This window comes from Felis catus, chromosome B3 (genome assembly GCF_018350175.1).
Source record: "Felis catus isolate Fca126 chromosome B3, F.catus_Fca126_mat1.0, whole genome shotgun sequence".
Lineage (NCBI taxonomy): Eukaryota > Metazoa > Chordata > Mammalia > Carnivora > Felidae > Felis > Felis catus.
In genome coordinates, this window is record NC_058373.1 from 95,140,766 (window position 1) to 95,164,872 (window position 24,107).

Sequence of the window (24,107 nt, forward strand, 5' to 3'; positions counted from 1 at the left end):
AGTGCAGTTCAGAGGCTAAAAACTGTTATTTGAATTTCCCTCTCTAGTAAAAGAACAGAGCTAAGATTTTGAAAATGTAAAGTATCAAGACAAGGCCAGACGTCTTCTCCAATATCCTTGGTCAGAATGACAAGAACCATTGCCTTCAATTGTCAAAGGGAAAATTAATAAACTCTTGCTGAAAGTTGGAGGTAGAAATCATTTTAATTTTAAAGAGCTTCTTATCTTGTATAAAATCTAATGGATTTTTTTTACTCTCTATGAGACTCTTTCCGCATTGTTTTTACAAAGCTAGTCAAGAATTGATATTTTACATTATTTCATCTTACTCATGATCTAAACAAAAATGCGGAATGAAGTTTACTAGGCTTTCTTGGGCTTGTTATAAATTTAAATTAGATAGTATAATACATTCTGAATAAATTCAGAGGAAGTATTAGTCATATAATGGCCTCGAGTGTTAAATATAGAGGTGAGCAATAATTTACTCTTCAAACTTCTACTTTATCCTCTGAGACTAGATTCAAAAACATGTGAAGTAAATCTAACTAAACATCGTCTTACATATTTTTCAGATTCAAATCATTTTATTAACTCACTTTATTTGTACAAATTATATCATTCCTCCTATCTTTTTCTTCTTTTTTTTAAATGAAATATGTATGCAATACAGAATTGAGAGTAGCAGACTTTGCTCTCAGGGAAGAAACTAGATTCAGATACTTCACGAACAGACTACTAATCACAACACTGAATGCCGACTCCAATTCCCTGGCTGACTCAGCAGTCAGCCTGCCATTGAACTTTGGCTGAACAATCTCACATAGCCAATGGTCTGTTTTTTTTAAGGGACTTTTACTTGGTTTAATCAATAAATTTACCACTTTATTATAATGGATAGAAAATATATGTAATTTTTAGATGTGAGGGAGAAACTTTATCGAATTTAGATGCAAACTTTTTTTTTCTCTAAACAGTCATCAACTTTGTGAAAAACTGCTACTTTTCAGTTAATAAGTTTGCTGAAAAATTGATAGCTTTTATAAAACAGCCTAGAAATTAAATTACATTGATACAATAATTACATCTGTTTTCTTGAATTCTTCAATATATTTAGTGGAGGACTTTCTAATGAATGTCATATTATGTATCACTTTTCTTTTAGTACTTTTAATATGCATACTACTTTTACTCGTCAGTTTATTTTTTAACCAAGTTCTTTTCTAGGTCTGTTTTTTTTTCAAATCTCCAACTAATTATGAACTTCTTTAGGGCAAAGGCCTTGTATTTTTGTTTTATTTCTCGGCATAGTTTTTAGTAGAATGTTTTCCAATAGTGAATCCTCAATTAACATTGCAAACTGACAGACTCTAATTGGAAATGGCCTTCTGGGACCTCTAATCCAGAAGGCTAACAGAACATTTGGGATTTCCAGAATCAGGTTGAATAGTCACAACCTAAAGGCAGTAAGAACAGGTGCAGAGCAACTGAGAGAAAGCTGCTGATAGCTATTCAAATTGTGTGCCTGTGGAATGAGGGAAGGATTTCAGTAGGTCCTCACTGAGTATCTCTTAAAAGGACATGTTTGTCCAGGAGTGAATGGATAATAATCAGCTTGATAAAGATAGGACTACATTGATTTAAAAGCAATTCTTCCATTAAGTTCTCTGAACAAGAATCAGTGACCAAGTATGAAATAGGCAGACCAGGTAGGTCTTCTAGAGACCCAAGGACATGTTACAGAATTTGTTCCATTAAATCTGACAACTGTACATGAAACTCACTGTTAGAAGAGAATACAAGATGAATTCAAGACTTCCCCTCCTCCAGAGATGAAATAAAAAATTGTACTTTGGGGGTGGGGCAGCTGAGTGGCTTGGCTGGGTAAGCATCTGATTCTTGATTTCTGCCCAGGTCATGATCTCACAGTTGGCAAGTTTCAGCCCCATGTGGGAATTCACACTTACAGCATGGAGCCTGCATGGGATTCTCTTTCCCTGTCTCTCTGCCCCTTTCCTGTGCTCTCTTTCTCTTTCTCTCAAAATAAATAAACAAAAAAACTATACTTTGAAATTGATGTTGAAATTATTGTTAAAAAGATGTTTTGTGATTATATAAAAATTATATTGAGAATTATATAAGTCAAAATATGTGGTAATCAATATTTTAATACTTATTTTGTACAAAATAACTTCTGATAAAGATTATAAAAATACAAATAAATCAAATGTGTTGTTCTCTCTTAAAACTAAAATCTACCAGGGTGCCAGGGTGGCTCAGTTGGCTGAGCATCCAACTCTTGATTTTGGCTTAGGTCATGAACTCACAGTTCATGGGTTTGAGCCCCTCATCAGGCTCTATGTTTGAACCCCTCATCGGGCTCTATGCATAGCATGGAGCCTGCTTAGGCTTCTCTTTCTCCCTCTCTCTCTCCCTTCCCCCAGGCCCGCCCACTCTTTCTCTCTATCTCTCAAAATAAATAAATAAAAACTTTAAAAAATGCCAAAAAAACCCAACCAAAATCTACTTGTTACCATTGCAAACAATGTATCATTATACCAAGTTAAATGTTTTTTCAATATTTATTGTGTCTTCTGAGTTTCCCCAGAGGCAAACTCTTGAGACAAAGATTCAAGGGCAAACAGTGCATCTGAAAGTATTCCCATAAACACCAGTAGGTTATTTGGAAAGTGAGGAAATAAACATAGAGAACATTATTAAGCTAGTGACAACTGTAAGCAATTAGAATTCAGAGTTTCCTGAGGAACTGTGGGATAGTGAAACAGCCTGAGTCATCCTATCCAAGGAGCAAGTGAGCTGGGGTATTTATATACCAACTATTGCTAACAACATTTTGAAGAATATGTGAAGGGCATTAATTTCTCAGAACTTCTGCCTGCTGAGAATATGGGCAGAGTAGACTCTGGAAACCAAAGAAAACCTAAAGGAAGGCATTTCAGTCAGGCACACACATTTGGAAATTACTTCCATATATATATATAGAGAGAGAGAGAGAGAGAGAGAGAGTAAAAAAAAAAAAGTTATTGGAAGGGTACCAACAACATCTATTGTGTTGATCAGGTAGAGTCTTTAGTTTGGGTAGCCCGACTTATTGAGGTCTTTTACATTCTCCATTTTTATATATGAAGGAACTCTTTTTAAATGTTATCTCTGTTATTATCTAATCTTGGGGTTATAATAAAAAAGAAAACCAGATTTCAGTCTCTAGAAATCATCCTTCACAGGTGAGTATTCTTCTCTTATTTATTTATTATTTATTTTAAACATTTCCTTTTGTAATTTTTAATTTTGCTTTAGAGAAAGTGAGGCAGGAGAGGGGCAGAAGGGGAAAGAGAGAGAGAGAAAATCCTAAGCATGGTCAGTGCAGAGCCTGACAGGGGACTAGATCCTACGACCCTGGGATCATGACCTGAGCTAAAATCAAGAGTCAGACACTTAACCAACTGATCCATGCAGGCACCCCTCTTTTCTCATTAAAAAAGGCTATGCTAATATTTAGCTTTAAAATAATCTTGTTTGTCTAAAATATATTGTAAGACAGAATGTAAAACTGTTGGACTGACCCAAATTACTAAACTAGCCTTCTTAAGTAAGCAATAAGTACACTTCTTTATGCTTCAGTTGTAGCAACTTTAGACAAATAAAAATTGTATACTTTTTTCACGGACAGAATTTGAGTGAGATATTATAAAAACTGGGAATTTGTCGATTAAATTAGCATACTGGTGTTATATTCTTCCACTGAGACAAAGTATTACCCCTTGTTTCAAAACTTACGGAAGAACTGAGAATCTAAAAAATGCTTCAGCTTCAGAAGACATTAACAGAGAGTTCTGAGGGGGAGAGGTCTCAGATCAGGACTATCTTCTACCCTGGGATCAGAACCAGTATAATTAAAATCTGAGAAATCAGTAATTTCCCTACTGTACCCATTTTGTGCATATAATCAATAAATGGATTTCTGCTTTTTGTGAGTTTGTTTTGTTAAAGTGTACTTACTTCTAAATCATTCAGATATGCTAAAGAGAACAAAATGACCCATATGTTTTTTAAGATACTCTATAACTTCATGAGTACAGTGTGGAAATGGAGAATAGATGAAAAGAGGAACCAAGAAGACAGCAGTTAGGATAAGTATAACAAATATCTCTAAATCCTCAGTGGCTTAAAACAAAACAAAACAAAACAATTTCCTGTTATGAATATTCCAATTCAGGGGTGCCTGGGTGGCTCAGTTGGTTAAGCATCCATCTCTCTCTTTTTTTTTTTTAATTCTAGTTCTGATAGTCTTTATTTTACCTTTCATTTTTTTTTTTTTTTTTTTTGAGAGAGAGAGAGAGGGCTTGAGTGAGGGGCAGAGACAGACAGGGAGGGAGGGAGGGAAAGAGAGAGAATCCCATAAGGAGCAGAGAGAGAGAGAGAGAGAGAGAGAGAGAGAGAGAGAGAGAGAGAGAAGGGGGGCTCAAGCTCACCCCATGCAAGACTTGAACTCATGAACTGTGAGATCATGACCTGAGCCAAAGTCCGATGCTTAACCGACTGAGCCACTCAGGTCCTCCAAGCATCCAACTCTTGATTTCGGCTAGCATTTCCATGATGGTGTGGAGCCTGTTTAAGATTCTCATTCTCTCTCTCTGTCTCTTGTCTCTCTCTCTTTCTCTCCCTCCCACCCACCCTCCCTCCCTCTGCACAACCCACCTCTCTGCTCATGTGTGCATGCATGTGGTTATGCTCATGTGGTCTCTTTCTCTCAAAAAAAAAAAAAATTCCAGTTCAATTGTTCCTATACTAATTAATCTCCTGTGTAGCTCTCCTCTAAACGGTAACTCTGAGATTCAATATCCTTCCATCACGTCACTCCAAAAACCACAGGATCCTTACACACTTTACTGGAGCCGTCTGTATGCAAAGATACAGTACACAAATCAAGATAATTATGAATTATGTGAGATGTTTCAGGTACTCAACTTGAGTGTGACATATATCACTTCTTCTCACATGCCACTGGCTGAAACTTGTCTCATGACCATACCCAGATGAACCAAAACTGAGAAAACAGAGTTTAAATGTGTATTAAGCAAATAAATATTGGATGAAAGAGTCTACTACAGGTCATGAAATAGCCTGAAATTTAGAAATGTGTTTGTAGCATATTAAAGTGGTTTGATCTTGGTCTTGTCCGCAGGGAATATTTTTAGCAATGAATTAGATGAAATATAAGAAGTAATAATATTTTTAAGTAAAACATAAAATACAAAAAAATTAAATGAATAAAAAGGAAATGAAATTCTAAAACAAATACATTTTAAAATCTTAAAATATTTGTACAGAGATGAAAATAAAATGAAATACACAGGAACAGAAGTAAAAAGGCATATAATTATGCCTTTAGGTTTACAATATGATCAGTTGCACAAATCATGTTAATAGAATGTTAATTTTCAAATGTCTGTTTAAATAAGATTTGACCACAAGATAAATATAGTCAAGAAAGTAAAATAATATAACTAATTTTTTAAGAAGCCAAAGCAAACAATTTTATTAGTAAGGATTCAAATTTTTGATTATAAGGATAATGCTTCTAATTTAGTCTATGTGGATCATCTCATAAATACAGTAAAACTGTGAATCAGATTTACTAAAGTTTTTAGAAAAATACTGACAAAATTTAGCATGTTAAGAGAGTCCACTAGAAGATAATATATTTAGAAATGCCTCATACAAAGGATAATATATAAAGTGGAGACAATGAATCTATGAAAAAGGTGCAGGGCATCAGAATGACCATTTAAAATGGTCACAAGAAAGAAAGAGTAGACATGTTTGCATACTGAAAGTTATAGGAAAGTCAGCGCAATTTAAAAAAAAAATCTACAAACATTGCACAAAAAATTGGAGATGCACTTAAAAAATAGCAAAAGTCTTGTTAGAAAAAATATATTAACAAAATCTAACTACACTTTATATAAGAATTGAACAGAAGAAATTAGGTGGATTTAGAGGAATGTAATATGTTTTTATCTGCTTGTTCATATCTAAGACCATAGAAAATGAAGCCTTATCAGCATGAGATTGACATAGTCCTTGACTTGGCAGATGTCTCTATATGCCCACCTCTTATTTTCAATGAAGGATGTTAGTAACTCTAATACCGTATGGAATGAGATTGGCCATGTGTCCCATGAGTAAATAACTCTGAGAAACAAGTATTCTTCATCTGTAGTATACACAATATTACAAAATTCTGTCTTGAAATTTATTAATAGGGTAATTACCATGACTGTAACCCATTTTTAATAAGCATTGTAATTACCGCATCAAACATTATTAAGCCCTTCCAAACCCAAGGTGAATTAGTCTTAGGAGGAGAAATGGTGAATGAGAAAATCATGCTTAATAAGACTGACTTAAGGTATTTGTTTTCGTCCAGAGCTTACCTTGGTATCATTTGTCATTCCAGCCCTTTTCTAAATTTTGTTATCCAGAAGTCATGTTGATGGGTCCAGTAAAAATAAACTGAAACAACTCACTGTCAATAATTTTTAACTGTGGAGTTTATAATTTTTTTTTCTAACACAGGTAAATTGTATTTGGGGAATAAATTGGTAACATGTCATCCTAATTTCCAACTAATTTCTTAGGTAAAAATGTAATAAATTAACAGACAAGGACAAAAAAAATCACTGCTTGCTCTGAATGTAATGAAATGCAGCAATATACCTAAGTGAAATTAAAGTGGGGGATATGTTTCAGAAATAAGAAGACTTACAAAATGTTTAATGGATATTGAAAAAGATTTGTCTCATGTGTGAACAGTGTCTGCACACATGAAAACTTATTAAGCTAATGCCTCTGAATCTAATTTCTTTTTGAATTAAAAATCATCTTTAATCAAACCCTAACCTTTAAAGTTGTATGACCTCTATTACCCTGTGAGCAATATAGTCATGGCTAAGAATAAGTGAAAGAATTAGGGGAACACATTCTTAGAAAAATTCTTAAGTGCCCTCAAGAATCTCAAGGCAACAAATACATTTGAATGAGGAGAACTTCAAAATTCAATGAACCTGCTTTACATATATATTTATATATATAAATATCTGCATCAGTATGTGTGTATATATATACATTATATATTAAATATATATATCGCATATTTATAATACTCTATTCCTCCAAAAATGGATCTTGGGACTCCCAATGAGTGGTTGTTGCTTCTTAGAGAGGGCAAATAAAGCAGTGTTCATATTAGGAGAATGTTGACTCTCATCAGTAATTATGAAGTCCTAAATCCTAAAGTTATAATTTCTTAAGATGTTACATATATGGCAGAGAATCATTCAATTGGTCTGAAAACACTGGCAGAAAATTTCAACACAATCTGACAGCTCATCTTTCAAATTAAGCTCTCATTCCTCCTCTAATTCCCCATTATAGTTAGTATTCCCCCCAAATACAGTTCTCATAATCTCTCGTCTGTGCCTTTAGTCAAAATTCTCACTCATTATGCAATACCTTTGGCCTTGCTCTCTAATTTTTATTTTTTTTATTTTTATATTTTTAAAAAAAAATTTTACATTTATTTATTTTTGAGAGACACAGAGAGACAGAGCACAAGTGGAGGAAGGGCAGAGACAGAATGAGACACAGAATCTGAAGCAGGCTCCAGGCTCTAAGCTGTCAGCACAGAGTCTGACACGGGGCTCAAACTCACAAACCATGAGATCATGACCTGAGACAAAGTTGAACACCCAACCGACTGAGCCACCCAGGGGCCCCTGGACTTCCCCTCTAATTATTTAAACTCTGTGTCAAGACTCTTAAGAGTCTACGGGCACCTGGATGGCTCAGTTGGTTAAGTGTCCGACTTTGGCTCAGGTCATGATCTCATAGTTTGTGAATTAGAGCCCCGTGTTTGGCTCTGTGCTGACAGCTCAGAGCCAAGAGCCTGCTTCAGACTCTGTATCTCCCTCTCTCTCTCTGCCCCTCCCCGCCCTGTCAAAAATAAATAAACATGTAAAAAAATTTTTTTTTTAAATAAGACGCTTAATAGTCTGGTATTTCCGCTATTTTGCTGGCTAACATGTTAGCCTGTCACAGTTTCATGGATGCTCACTGAAGACATGAGACTCCTGGGTCAGAGACAAAGGACTATTATTCATGTCTCTGATGGATATATGAGCCTCATGTTTTCATGGGTTCTCCTCCTCCCTCAGTTTCCAGGGGAGCAAATGGGGGCAGCCCAGGTGAATGCAGGACATGAAGTTTCCTTAGCTCACAGCTAAGGAATTGAAGCTTAGGAAACTTCCAAACTTAAAGGGTCCTCTAACAAATCTGTTCAATCTTTGCTCCTGAGGGAGACATTACCTTTATTACCCTGGTCAGGAAACAAATTTTCCCTCTGCCCTGGAAGCAGACACCATCTCTAACATCAGAGGCTGTTTGCTACATAAACAGAACACAAGCTTCAGAATGAAAGCTGCCACAAGACATGTAGAAATGTCATGAAGAATTTTCTCTCAAATCTCATCCTTCAAACTACAATGTAAACCCTACTTCTTTTTTTTTCTTTAATTTTTTTAAATGCTTATTTATTTTTGAGAGAGAGAGATTGAGACCAGAGCACAAGTGGGGGAAAGGGCAGAGAGAGAGGGAGACACAGAATCCGAAGCAGGGTCCAGGCTCTGAGCTGTCAGCACAGAGCCAGACGTGGAGGTGGAAACCACCAACTGTGAGATCATGACCTGAGCCCAAGTCAGATGCTTAACTGAGTCACCCAGGAGCTCCTAAACCCTACTTCTTTAATGAGCAGAGTCCACAAGACCCTCTCACTCCCAGCACTACATTTTGTGTGTCATTTGACACATCATTCATGTTGTGTAGTATAATTTATGTTATTTATCTTATTGCTTAATATTTGTATTCCATTTAAATTAACTATATATTCCATGTTGTCTCTTTAAGCAGTTTACACTCAATGAAAATACAAGCCTCACAAAATGTAATGGAATTACATATTGAATAGCCACCTAATATTTGTTGAATGCATGAAGAGTCAAAACTTATTTTTTAAGCTTCATCCTAAATGACATGCAAATAAATGACAGTGTATTAACCTGAATTTTAGCTTATTAAGTTTGGAGAAAAATCAGAATGTGGCACCAATGTCCCTTGTTATTGCCCATCTTTTACTTGTAAGATATCTTTTCAGCCAATTTTATTTGGTGTCAAATATCAAGGGATATGGATTTTTATGAAGAATTCAAGAAAAATGTGAAAGAGGGGCGCCTGGGTGGCGCAGTCGGTTAAGCGTCCGACTTCAGCCAGGTCACGATCTCGCGGTCTGTGAGTTCAAGCCCCGCGTCAGGCTCTGGGCTGATGGCTCAGAGCCTGGAGCCTGCTTCTGATTCTGTCTCCCTCTCTCTCTGCCCCTCCCCCGTTCATGCTCTCTCTCTCTCTCTCTCTCTCTCTCTCTCTCTCTGTCCCAAAAATAAATAAAAGTTGAAAAAAAAATTAAAAAAAAAAGAAAAATGTGAAAGAAATCTGGTCTTAAGTTTTAGAAAAAAACAGTCTTCTGATACAATTTGGAATGAAATTAGTTTTGACTTATAGGAGCTTGATACCCAGGACCTCCAAGGCAAAATCTTCAAATCTATATTTTATGAAGTTAAAAAAAATAACAAATTATACATGCACATAGTTTAGAAAGCCAAATAATTATACAAAACACCACCTCAAGCATTTCTAATACCCAGAGGCAACGTTATCTATCTAATTCATCTCTTAACCAGTCTTGGTTTTGCCTTCAATATTTCTAAATGTTTAACTGCCATTCATAGTTTTTTTTTTTTTCATTTTCCTATTGTCTTACTGATTTTTTCCTATTCTAGAAAAGCCCTTACTAACTGTACTCACCCTTTTGTACTAACAGTCTCCCATCCTCCGTCTATCATACTTTTGATTAAGTCAAATGCTGCTGTTACTAATGACTATGCTAAGTATTCTTCACAGTTGAACCTTGTAATATATTTCAATTACATTTCATTTCATACAACTTTTTCTTTGTCTTCTGTTAATAATGCCCATATTTTGTTTGCTCAATTGTGTAGGCACCTATCATCACCATATTATTAAGCTTTCTACGAAAAGTGTAAAATTACTCTCTAAAGCCAGGCAACCCACCATTTGCATCTGTTCCATGAAAACGTCCTTCATGGAGCCTCTTTCTTCCAGCTTCAGTTTGTCTGGGTTTCCCTTGAGACCCAATGCACAACTATCATTTACCATCCTGAGAAGATTCCGCTCTATATTCTCCTATATACAAGACTCTTGTATATAGGATAATAATTAATAATATATAGAATAATATTTCCCACCCAGGTGAATGCAGCACACGAAGTTTCCTTAGCTCATAGCTAAGGAATTGTGAGCTTAGAAAACTTCTAAACTTAAAGGGTCCTCTAGCAAATCTGCTCAATCTTTGCTCCTGAGGAAGACAGGAGCAATTCCTGGGCAGTAATAATAATAATAATAATAATAATAATAATAATAACAACAATAATATTATTATTATTTCTCTTCTTATTTCTTGATTTAATTTCTGGTTTTGGTGCTACATACATAAAAGTAGTGTCCTGAGAAAGGGAACAAGGCAGAAAAAAATTGGAAATTTTTTAGGTCTAAAAATGTCTTCTTCTAAAAAGGATCTTCTTCCCACAATGGCTGTGTGGGAAATTCTAGTTTGGAAATAATTTTCCTTCCAAATTTCAAAAGCTTTACTCAGTTGTTTTCTGGCTTCTTGAGTCTATTAAGACATGTGCCATATTAAATCCTAATTCATTACATATGACCATTTCAGAAAAAAACACAAAACTCTCTAAAAACTTTTAAGATCTTTATTTTTCTCCTAGTGTTCTGAATTGCATATTGACATGTTTCTGTGTAGATCTAATTTACTGCATTGTACTAGACACCTAAGTAATTAAAAATGCATGTCCAAATATGATGGGAAATTTTCCTAATATTTTTAAAAATAATTTCTTCAACTGTATTTTCTCTGTTTGGAATTTCCATTCAAATGTTAGATAAGCTGGACTAATTCTGTCATGTTCTTATCTTATTTTTCTTGTTCCATCCCTTTGATTATTAAATTTTGTTTTACTGTCCTTAAGATTTCAAACTTATCTTTCATAACTTATGTTATTTTTTGAATTAAAAAAATTAATGTTTATTTATTATTGAGAGAGAGAAAGACAGAGACAGAGAAAGGGCAGAGAAAGAGGGAAACAGAATCCGAGCTGTCAGCCCATAGCCTGATTCGGGACACAAACTCACCAATCACGTGATCACAACCCGAGCCAAAGTTGGACACTTAATTGACTGAGCCACCCAGGCACCCCTATGTTATCATTTTTAATATTCCAAGAAATCTTTGATATTCTCTGAAAATTCCTTGTTTTTATTTTTCCTGTTCTTGTTACATATGTGCAATATTTCTTTTTTTTTTTTTTGAGAATACTAATTAAAATAATCAATAATTTTGTTTTATTTTGTATTTGGTCCCTGAATTCTCCTTGCTTCCTGAATTCTTTTTCCTATTTCTTTTTCTTGGTTTATTTCTTTTTTTGTTAAAAGACTGTCTCAAGTTTTGGGGTATAGGGTATATTCCCATTTAAGAATCAGTTATGAAAGGGCTATCGGTAGTTCTGTGATCATAGTAGCTTCATTGTAAGTGTATTAGCTAGACTGTTGTCATCAAGTCCCTTACTTGTCAGGACCTGTAGCCTTTCCTCCAAAGTTAATCAGATTTCCTCACAGGAATTCTTCAATATTCTGCCAGGAAGGCGTTTTCAGAACTAAATAAGAGAACGGATTGTGTCGAATATGTAAACTTTGACTTAATAACCCTGATTTAAGTGCAGTAAGTTACCTCCTGTTTTTGATGATTCCAGGTTTCTTAGTTCAAAGTCTCTCAGTTTCAACATCTCACGTAACAAACAAACAAACAAACAAACTAAATAAATAAATAAATAAATAAATTCTAGTCTTCTGTAGGAGTTGACTGGGAAGCTGGTGGAAAAAGGAGGCATAGAATTGTGTGAAATGTGGAAGGAGATCTGGGTGTGTAACTCTTCTGGTATAGACTTTCAGCCAGTTCTGCTTTTACACTAAATTACATTCACACTCAGGAGCTAAGTGGTGTCTCCAATTGCTGAGCTTTTGAAGGATTCTACTGCATGAGTATGCCAGTTCTGTCCTTTAAACTGATGGCTTTGATTTAAGCTTTCTTTAGTATGCTAAATAAGCAGTGGCCATTTCCTGATCTGATTCTGTTCCTTCAAAATTGTTTTTCTTTCATCTCCTCTCCCATTCTCTCTATCCTGTATGTATTTGTTGTTGTTTTATTCCCTTACCATTGCTTTAACATGGTTCTAGAGAGAAGACATAAAGAATACATATGTTTAAGCAGCAACTTTAAGTAGAACTAATTCTACATGTTTCTTTCAAGCATATAACTATTAGTTATCAAACTCTCAGAAGACATATCCCAGCAAAAGAAGGATTGCATTGATTAGCTTTTAATCAGAAATATTAAATAAATGACTAGGGCAGATTTTAGAAAAAAACAATTAAATCATTACATGGCTATGAAATCTCCCTAGTTATAAAATATACTTTTATTAAGAAACTATAGCTCATAGAATGCTTGGATACTTTTATAATTCTTAGGAAAACAAGTGATAGGTCATATAAGTTAAGGAATATAGTTATATTTTGTCAAAATAGTAACACAGAGAAAACAGTATTCTTGGTTGAAATAGTAAAAGTAAATAAATAGATAAAAGAACATTTGGTAGTTGCTTTATAAAACCTATACAGTCCAATTTTTCTACTACAAGAAACTTCAGAAAATTTTGTGGGACAAAATTGCTAATTCAGATTAATAAATCTGCCCAAATTGATCAGAACATTAATACAGAGTCACAAATATTTAAAAATATCTATCTAATAAAAACCATATATATCAATCAGCATTGTAGCAGGTTCCTTTTCTAAAACTAAATTTCCTCATCAAACTAATGATGAGCTATCACAAAATTTTATTTTAGGTTGGTATTAGCTTTAAACTCTAGAAATTTATTATTAGAATACAGGGCTTAATGAGAGATGTACATTTTCACTGTTAGGAAAACTCTCCATAAAAATGGTAGCCTTAAAATTAATACTTTGTTGGGCACATTTTAGAGATAATCTATTACAGGGGATTCAAGGCTAAATTATAATACTGTTTATTAGAATTTTTGTTAAATTCGAGCTATTATGGCCTCAGTTTGTTACTGCAAGTATAGTCCTTATCTGCAGATTTTTCTATATCTTGTATTGTAGGCCCATCCTGTGTTCCAAGTTCTGTTGATATTGATGACAGTTCCACTCAAGAACCAGTTGTGAAAAGATATAGAAATCTACAGTTTAGGTGATGATCTAAAACCATGGATCCAAATAGAAAAATCAGTGCTGTTATTTTAGCATTTCTTAAAATAGAGCAAAAGTATCTGAAATAAAGTTGCTTTCTCATTTATGGTTTATCAAAATGAGTATCTATTCAATCAAATAGTCCAACATCAAATCAAAATCCAAGCACAGATGAATCTTAAGACTATAATCCAATTTTTTAACAAGGTTGCCCAATTTAAATGCATGCAGAATTTCTATGCTAGTCATGTTCTTATTAACAATGACAGAACAGGTTTTAAATTATAAAGATTCATGCAGAGAACACATACTTAAGCCTAAAAACCAGTCTTCAGTCAAGGTTATATTTGGAACACATGGATTCCTCAAGTAGGCTTAGCTGTCTCTACTGTAAAGTAATCTCATGAGTTAAAACGCTTAACAATTTACTATCTGGAGGAATTTATTTATCCAGACCTTTAAGAATAGGTATAATCACTTAGAACACATGTCTAGATTCCACAAACAAAGATCTTTCCTGAAGGTAAGGCATTATCTGGAAAATTTATATTTCAGCAATGTCACATTTATTCATATGGTCCAGAATTTAATACATGTTATTTTCTCCAATCAAATAATTTTAGGCAGCTTTCTAATAAATCTTGGGCACAAAGAAAAGTACTGGAAGTACTTCACTCTGATATGTATCCCAGTGACATTTCCCTTCAGTGACAGAATAAGATGTTTGTCAGGTCCTGGTTGTATGGGGAAAATCCCAAAGGAAGGCAAAGAAAAAGGAAACAAGCCAGTGCTTTCATTCCTGGCTGTCTTGAAGGTGACCCAAGTCTTAAAAGACCAACGGGGCTTTGGAGTGCTGCAAGGAACAGTGCTATCATTTCTACCAAAATGTGCAACTGAGTCTGGACAGCAAGAGATGTGAACAGATAGAAAAGGGTGGGTATAATGGAGAATAGTACTGAGATGGCTTTGTAGTAAAAGGAGGAGAAAAAGAATATTTTTTTAGGTCCTAACAATGTCAGTTCCCCCTTTATCTTTGATTTTTAACCCAGCAATGTAATTGTCTGAATTATTACTAAACCTATTGTGGTGGCAATGAAAGTCACAATCTCATATTCAAAACCTTTGGGGAATGTTTTTCAGAATATTTCAGCTTTTCAGAAGATAATACAGTACATATACCATATTGCGTAATACATCCAGCAGGCTCTGTGCCAATACTGTGTAATCAAATATATAATTTCCTGAGTAAAACATATGATTATTCATACAAAGTAGGGTAAATAAAGAGCATAAAGTCTTTTCTGTTCTTCTATTTGTGTAATTTTAGAGCAGTGGTTGCCATCAAACAAGTTCACATCAGGTTTCACTGAAAAAATTTACCAATAATGCCCAACAAAGCAAAATAAAATACACTCATTTAATTTACAGAACTTTTTAGATTTTAGAATCGTGTTTCAGGTATTGAAGTTGTGTGTTTTAAAACGTCATGACCAAAATTATAAGAACAAAAAAGCACAGGAATGTACTCTAGAATGTTAAATAATAGAAGTACGTAATTATGTAATTAGGTAAACTAGACTAAATTTAGTTTAATTACAAAATATTTGAACATCCATGCTGTTTTCCAGAGTGGCTGTTCATATGTAATTTCTAATGAAATCTTGCCATTTGCAATGACATGGATGGAGATAAGAGAGTATTATGCTAAGTCAAATAGGTCAAAGTAAGACAAATACCATATGATTTCACTCATATGTGGAATTTAAGAAACAAAAGAAACAAGCAAAAGAGAGAAGGAGTGAAAGAGAGAGAGAGAGAGACAGAAAAAAAGAGAGGCAAACCAAGAAACAGACTCTTAACTTTAGAGAACAAACTGGTGGTTACCAGAAGGGAGGTGGGGGGGGGATGGGTAAAATAGGTGCTGGGAATTTGGGAGAGCACTTGTGACAAGCAACAGGTGATGTACATTAAGTGTTGGATCACTAAACTGTACACCTGAAACTAGTATTGACTGTATGTTACACTAACTGTAATTTAAATAAAAACTTTAAAAGATTATATGTGAACAAAACTAGTAAAAATAGTGTTTTGTTTTGTTTTTAAGGAAACTAACTGGAAATATGTGATTAGGAGAAGGGCCAGAGGCTATATTGTGGTTAGGTGGTAAATGAGTAAGGCCAACCTGTGTGCCCTAGATGTACATGGATGCACACAGGATGCAGATGCCTAAATTATGCCAGGGGGTGCCTAAGGGGCTGGAGATGCTAGAGAGAATGGGACAGGACTTGTCTCTCCTCTTTTCCAGGAAGGGAACAAGCATCCAAGAGTGGAAGATGAATCACAAATGCAGCCCTGTTACGCACCTCCCAGTCACCTGAATAACTAAATAAGATTCAGCAAATGGTGCAATAAAGAAATCATGTATAATTCCAGTCACCTTCCTAACAATGTATCTCTTGTTGCACATCGAAAGGGACACAGTGAAAGGCAGAGAAACAGGAACTCCTCACTTGTTACTATGTCTGAATTACTTGGAGGAGAAAAAACCTTTTTTATTCTAATTAGTAGAGAGTTAAAAAAAATGCAAGTTCTCATAAAAAGACAACGGAATGATGGATAAACCTGTGCAAAAGGATGAAATGAAAAGTAGGCCCTTGATTTGTTTTGGTGGAGAAGAAGATAAGGAGACCAAGAACATTTTAAGTATATTTGCTAAAAGCAAAATGTGAAAAAATGAGCCTAAGAACCATTTGCTAACAGCAAAAAGTAGAAAAACGAGACTGACAACCAAAATAAATCAACAAACACTTTACGGGTGGCACAGCATGGCCCAAGGTACTGGTTACTTTCCACAGAGGTGGACCGAAAGCAGACTCTACCTAGGGATTTTGGTCATTCACAAGCCAATCCAAACACCACTTACGTGATGTGCCTTTCCAAACACAAGACCAGCTGACTTCACACAGAGGGAAAGTTAACAAAACAAGTTACAGTATGTATCGCATAATATTTTCTTTATGTAATTACAAACGTATTTATATACATACACATAAAGATAGGAGGTATATACACTCAAACTCTAACAATCATGGGTGGGATGATCAGTAACATTTATTGTCTTCTTGTTATTCTGGTTCTTAAATGATTAACATGTATTACTTTATCACAAAAAATTACGAAAGTTTCTAAAACAGATTCTTTCTTCAGGAAATATATTAAATGAGCTATAATTATCTTTTACACTCTTATCCTCAACTAAACAGAAGGTTATTTGGGGGGGAACAAACCATAGTTTTTCTGAAAGACATAAAGATGAAAAGAAAATATATCTCAAGTTGTCAGATGAAAACCCATAGTAGACTTAATCATAGTTTTCTGGGTAAGTTACTTACAGTACACATCCACTCTGATTGACTTTATCGCCGGGGACCCCAAGCCATTCTCTGCTTTACAGTAATACCGGCCTCCTTGGTGTCGCTGAATATTTGTAATCCTCAAAGTCTCATTGAAGACACTTGAGTCTTGGAATCTGTCAGAGGCACTTCCTGCTGTTTTGGTCCACCTGATCTGAGCAAGCATCAACAAAGATTGTTACTTTAGGTTGGTTTTCTCAAAGAAAAATCAAATAGCCATTAGTCATTAGAAGTTTGCTTTCAGAGATGCTATATGCCATTCCTGGCAAATTGCTGGGAAAAAATTTTAAGTTTATGTGCACAACTGAATTATAAAAATTTGATAGCAATTCCATTATTGTATAGTATATGTAGTGTACACAATTCTTATTCAATTGCATAGAATTCATGCATAGCTTAATCAGTGTGTAAGGCAATATAAATATAACATAAAAGGAGTTAAACATATGTAATATGTTGGAGATATGGATTAGTTTCTCTCTTTGTTGAGAATTTAAACTTCCGTATTTTTCAAACGCTCTAAGGTACTTTTTATTTATTTAATACAGGAAGGCTCTCAATTTCTTTTTGGACATGCTTCATTATTTTATTTTAAATTTCCTCTTTGATTTGGATAATTTAAGCATGTGACTCTAATGGCTTATTGAGACTATATGTGTGTGTGTGTGTGTGTGTGTGTGTGTGTGTGTGTGTGTGTATATATATATATATATATATATATATATATACTGGTTGTTAAAAGTTCTGGGGTTTTTTTCTAATGGCTTTGCTTTAATAAGTCCATAAATGACATATCTGTTTTGATAAAAATAATTTATTTTATATCAATAATTATTTTCAAAAAATGTGCAAACTTTTTCAAAGACAGCATTTTTACTAAAGTGCCAAAACACTTTGAATATATAAAACACTCCATTATAAACAATAGCATTCTTTTAAACACAGCTGTGTATAACAGACTTAGTTTTGGCTAGCAATAAAGACTGGCATTCAACTCAAATTTTGTGTATTTTAGTTTATAAAACCTGAACAAAGCCACATGATGGTAATGTAAAGTGATAAAAAATAGGAAATAAAAACAACTTGGTTTTATTTCTCTCCTTGCCCCTGCTGTATACGATATTTTTGTTCATTTGTTTTTACTTTTAGGTTGAGAAGTGGTTGACAGAAATCCTTGGTTAAACATAGAAGAAGAAATGAAAATGAAACTAAAGACTGAGTCTTCAAAATTGAAATCCTATAATACTCCCAGTAGCTATACTATGTTTATATATTAATTAAAGTTTATAATCTAATGATGTTAAAAGTATTTTTAAAAAGTTTTCCACATCATTAAAGTATCAATATGAATATAATCATGTTTGTCCTTAATTGTGAATGAAATGAAAATGTTACTTAGAGATTTATAAAAACTGAGTAATTCACAAATATAAGTATCAAGTTCTTATTCAACATGTTCTGTGTGTATGGAATATAGACAAAAGTCAATGGCAAGACTCCTGACTTTAAGCAATTTATAAGCTGATTACTAATATGCTCATAAAAAGACAAGATGTAACAGGGGCACTGGTTTGACAAGTTGTATTTCCAAGGAAATATCTAGGGTTACGTTTTCATTCAAATTTCAGAGTCTACAAGTAAACAAAAAAAGAAGATTAAATAAACAAATTACATATTTTTTTCTTGCATAAACAGACGCCAATTCTAAGATAATCGATATCTCTAAGATGTAATCTAAGATAAATCATTCCAATTAAGAAGCGTCTGGGTGGCTCAGTCAGTTAAGTGTCCAACTTCAGCTCAGGTCATGATCTCATGGGTTGTGAGTTGCAGCCCACCTCTGGGCTCTGTGCTGACAACTCAGAGCCTGGAGCCTGCTTTGGATTGTGTATCTCCTTCTCTCTCTGCCCCTCCCCCATTGCAGTCTGCCTTTTTCCGTCTCTCAAAAATAAATAAATGTAAAAAAAAATTAATTCCAATTAAGATGCCAAATTTATTTGGCTATCATAATACTAAAATTGATTTTGAATAATATATATTTCATATTATAAAAAGTAAGTTCGGTATAAATCAATTTTGGAAATGGCCTAGCACTTTCAGAAATTAAAAATGTTATTAAGAGGGGAGCCTGGGTGGCTCAGTCGGTTAAGCGTCCGACTTCAGCTCAGGACACGATCTCACAGTCCGTGAGTTTGAGCCCCGCGTCGGGCTCTGGGCTGATGGCTCAGAGCCTGGAGCCTGCTTCTGATTCTGTGTCTCCCTCTCTCTCTGCCCCTCCCCCGTTCATGCTCTGTCTCTCTCTGTCCAAAAAATAAATAAAAACGTTAAAAAAATTTTAAGATACAATGATTAAGTTGGATTATACTGTTACAATACTAGAAATCATTCAGCAATAGGGGAGACAGAAAGTACGTAAGAGTGTGTGTGTGTGTGTGCCTGTGTGTGCCTCTGTGTGTGTGTGTGCGTGTGTGTGTGACAGAATCAGAGAGAAAAGAGAGAAAAACAGGGAGAGAAAAAACTATGATGCATACCAGCGGTTATAACCTTGTTTGTCTTAAAATGACCTTATACTCTTAAAAGCTGTTGAAGACCTTAAATAACTTTTGTTCATTTAGATTGATTCTATCCATTCACAATTACTGTATTACAAATTAAAACTGAGGTAATATTAAACTATGTATTAACTCATTCCAAATTATATTAATAAATTGATGACATATTAACACAAGGGATATTTTTAGTCAGAAGACTATATTTTCCACAACCAAAAATAATTGAGTAAGAAGAATGGAACCGTTTTATATTTTATTTTATTTTATTTTATTTTATTTTATTTTATTTTACTTTATTTTATTTTATCTTATTTATTTATTTACTTATGAGAGAGAATGAGAGAGCATGTGAGCTGGGGAGAAGGGCAGAGGGAGAGAAAGAGAGAGAAAGAGAGAGAGAGAGAGAGAGAGAGAGAGAGAGAGAGAGAGAGAGAAGGAGAGAATCCTAAGCAGGCTCTATGCTCAGCATAGAGTCCAACAGGGCAGGATCCCACTACCTTGGGATCAAGACCTGAGCTGATATCAACAGCCAGAGGCTCAATCGACTGAGCCACCCAGGAGCCACAAGAATGGAACTGTTTCATAGTTCTGCAAATCTCTTTAATACCCAGTTTAGTGAAAAAGAGCCAACTAGATAATCATATTAGCTTCTACATGAAATCTGTTGCTACAAAATGTTTTGTTTCAAATATATGAAGAAAATCTGGCCTCACACCAATATTTATTTGGAAAGGGAGGAGTACTTCAGTAGCCTTTTCAGATCACTGTGGATAGTCTCCTTTGATACTACACTAAAACTCTACAATGGTGGTTTCCTAATGTTTTCAGAGTGAATTCTAAAACCATACCAGTGAACTTTTTCTATTCTGTTACATTAAAATCCATTGGTTTATCTTGCACTTTGAATGGATCTCTCACTCATACATGATTGTGTAATATGGCACATCAGTCATTTGAAAATATGAATTCACTGACTTATGCAGATCTTCTAAATATTCATGCATTTCATCACACAATACCAAAAAAAAGCATATTTAATAATTTCACTGCCAATCTCTTCAGAAGAGTCTTTAAGTGTTGGGAAGCCATCATGCTTAATGTGAGCAGATTTTCCAAAATTCTCATTTTCCTCTTAAAATTTAATTTTATTATTAGTAACAAATATGGCAAAGGTATTTTCTTTAGAATGGGAGGATCAACTTCCCTGATTTTTTAAGAAAATGTTTGCCAAATACCCAAGTCTGAATAACCAGAGTTTGTATTAACAGTCATGCTTTTTATATTCCATGAAAAAAGTGGCAAGTTCAGTACAAGATTCAATCACGCAAGTCCTTTACTTTGAGAAAAACTCTGTATTATAGGAAGCAGCAGAAATGCTTTATGGGATTTCTTTATTCTGTCAACAGAATATTGAAAATACAGTACTCAACTTTGACGATCTTAAAATTTGATCATTTTTACTGATTTACTGACGATACTCTTAGTGACATTGCTTTTTTTGTTTGTTTTTCACTGTTGGGTACATGTTAGTGAAGCAAGTAGAGAAGAATACAGACTGATAGTACAATTTAATGTTACAGCTTTGTTTTGTGCTAAGGTGCTGCCTGTTTTATCCACCATTGCTTTGCACCATCACTGCAAGTGCAACAGTAAAAAAAAAAAAATACTATTTTCTACATAAGCTTCCAGTAAAGATCGCAGGGTCCCCCTAGAGATCTAGCAACCACACTTCAAGAAACACTGATTTTTAAGGATAGAGAAACAGCCATAACTATATCTATGTCTACATCCAGCCATTTATTATTTAATCAATAGTGTTAGGGCAACTGACTATATATCAATAATAATAATAATAATAATAATAATAATAATTAATAATAGCTGACTCTCCAACACACCCTTCACACTGAAATAAATTCTAGATGCAACAGTCACAAATGCTGATAATATCTTTGTATTGTTGGGGTTTCATAGTTGAGACTGAAAGGACAAATTGGTATAAGCTTCCTTTTGGAAAGGAAGCTTTGTAAATTATGTCAAAAAATTGAAACATATTCACACTTTGACTTAGCAATTATCTGGTTAAAATTTACCTTCCTAACATTTGCATGAATAAGAATGCAGAAAAATGTATATATAGTAATAGAACACTGGGAACAACTGAATATCAAATGATAGGGAAGTGGTTATAAACTAATTGATTCTAAAATTAAACTGAATGTGGGCATTAAAGGATTAAGATATAAAATGTTTTATTAAATAAAAAAGGAACTAAAGAATATTCTCATATAAAGTGAGCACATGTGTATGTATGCATGTGCATATATACTAATATGTTTGTTAGAAATACACACAGAAATACACAAAATTTAACACTGATTAACTCAATGAGTGGGACTGGAAAAAAGAATAGTTAAAATGTTTCTTTTTTTAAGATTTTAACTTAGAATTCTTATTTACAAAATTTATTTTACCATAAACAAATACTGTTTATTATAAATAAGTTTTAAAAAAATAATACAATTCTATAGTGAAATATAGAAAATAGAGAAACTAAAAGAGAAAAGAGAAAAATGAAAATCACTTAGGAAAAAACTTTTCTTCTTCTCTACTTTAAAAAAAAATACTAAATGGAAATATTACTGAGCCACAAAAAGACATTCTAATGATGAGAGAAGAAACCTCCAGATACACTAACATTAAGATTGTGACTTCAAAGTCTCCAGAGAAAATTGTGTAGAGTTCCAGGCAGAAGGAACGAACTGTTATAATTTGCAGAGCCTTCTCATTCCCCAGTGTTCTCCTTCTGTAGTAACTGAGCCCCAAAAATTCAGCAGACACATGGCTGCCCAAGACAAAAATGATATTTCCTAGCTATCTATTCATCCACATTCTTACCAGTGTGCTTAGAGCAAAAGTGTCCTCAGAGGGAAGCAGCAATCTACATTTTGCTCATTTCTGCACATTTCTTCTGACCCCTATCTTGGACCATGAGCTGATTTGGAACAAGGTCCAGCACAGAGAAGCAATAAAACAGAAGAATCTGAAATTCTGACATCATGGAGTTGTACCTACCTGTCCTGAACTCTTTATAACCCTGGGCTTCTACATGGGAGACAAATAAAATTCTATCTTGTTTACATCATACTTCTGGGGGGATTTTCTGTGACTAACAGCCAAATTTTACTTTAACTGACAAGTCTGGGGTGGTACAGAAGGTCAGCTTGACCTCAGGAAACCCATCTCCCAACACTGACTGCTTGAAAACAGTGTAAATAGCACGAGAATTTACTGAAAAAGGTAGGGGCAGGGTCTCTATCTCCATATCAAACAATCAAGATCTCTTTCATGTAGTGTGAAAAGAAAATATTCAGTGATATGAAAACATACAGTGATCTCAGGGTTCTAATACCCACCTGACAGAAATATTTTAGACAATAATCACCCAACAAAATAACTGGATCTGAGGGTTGGCTTTAGAGAAGACAGAGAAAAGCATATGTTGGTGAGCAGTTAATATGTGTCCATTCTTTAATGGGTAAGTAAAGTTTTCCTGGGTAATATGCAACTTAAGTACTAAGTAAAGTTTCTTAAAACCCAAAAGTCATAGAATAAAGGGATCTGTAATATCTTAGCAAAATCTTGGAGTTTGGGGTGAGCGCAGGACACAAAGGGGAAATAAACTTAATGATTCATGGGAATGGAAGGAAAAGGGAAGAGAAAAATTATACTAAAGCCTTAAACTTTAGGAGAGTTGGAAGAAATCTCTTTATGGAAGAAACTGTAGGTATTCTGTTTATAAATAATAATAAAATCATAAATGTCTGATTAAAATAATAGTAAAATGCACAACTCCATTAATGGCAGGGAAAATGAGAAAAAGGAGAGAGTGGAAAGAAAAGAAATTGGATAAATAGAAATTTGATAAAATGGGCAAGAAGAGACCAAAAGAGAAAGAGAAATATATAATTCTAAATAAATAAAAACCATAGAGTAAGATAGAAACAACCTGCATCAGTCATAAAGTAAATATGAACAGACTGAATTTGCCCATTAAAAAGTTTGTTAGACTGGAATTAAAGGTAACAAGTTTTTATGCTATTATATATGTACGTATATATACATATACAATATACAATACATATATATAACTATATAATATATAATATGTAATACATATTATATATATACACATACATATGTACATATATAATATATATATTATCTGCATATAATATATGTAACATATATATAGAATGTGTGTATATATATGCATACATACATATAAACACTAATGGAAAAAGAAAGTCATTACTTTACGTAACAAAAGTCATAACTGATAGCAAAAGTATATTGTCATTAATTGGTATGCAGTAAAGTACAGGGCAGCTAAAGACATAATGTAAACAAAATTAGAAATGAAAGAATTTGAAAAACATGAAGTTGCAGTAGGAAATTCCAATCCATCTCTTCGAGAACTAGGAAGTTCTAGATAGTTCAGTTTTTTTCTATTAACTTAAAAAATAACTAAGACAAGGAGGAGCTGAAAAATAAACTCAACACATATGACTAATAAAATATTTTTAAAAATCTTTCATACATAGAATAAACATTTTCTTATGTTCATTGAACATTTATAAAAATTGAT

General features: G+C 33.9%; 1 protein-coding gene across 2 annotated transcripts in view; it reads right to left on the reverse strand.

Annotated features, from left to right (window-relative positions):
• The window catches only part of MDGA2 (MAM domain containing glycosylphosphatidylinositol anchor 2), an 852,594-nt gene that overhangs the window by 380,079 nt on the left and 448,408 nt on the right, over positions 1-24,107 (reverse strand). For both annotated transcript variants that reach the window (XM_023255671.2, XR_002743071.2), the window contains exon 3: positions 16,887-17,061. In XM_023255671.2, coding sequence (XP_023111439.1) covers positions 16,887-17,061 — 175 coding nt within the window. The remainder of the gene's footprint in view (positions 1-16,886; positions 17,062-24,107) is intronic.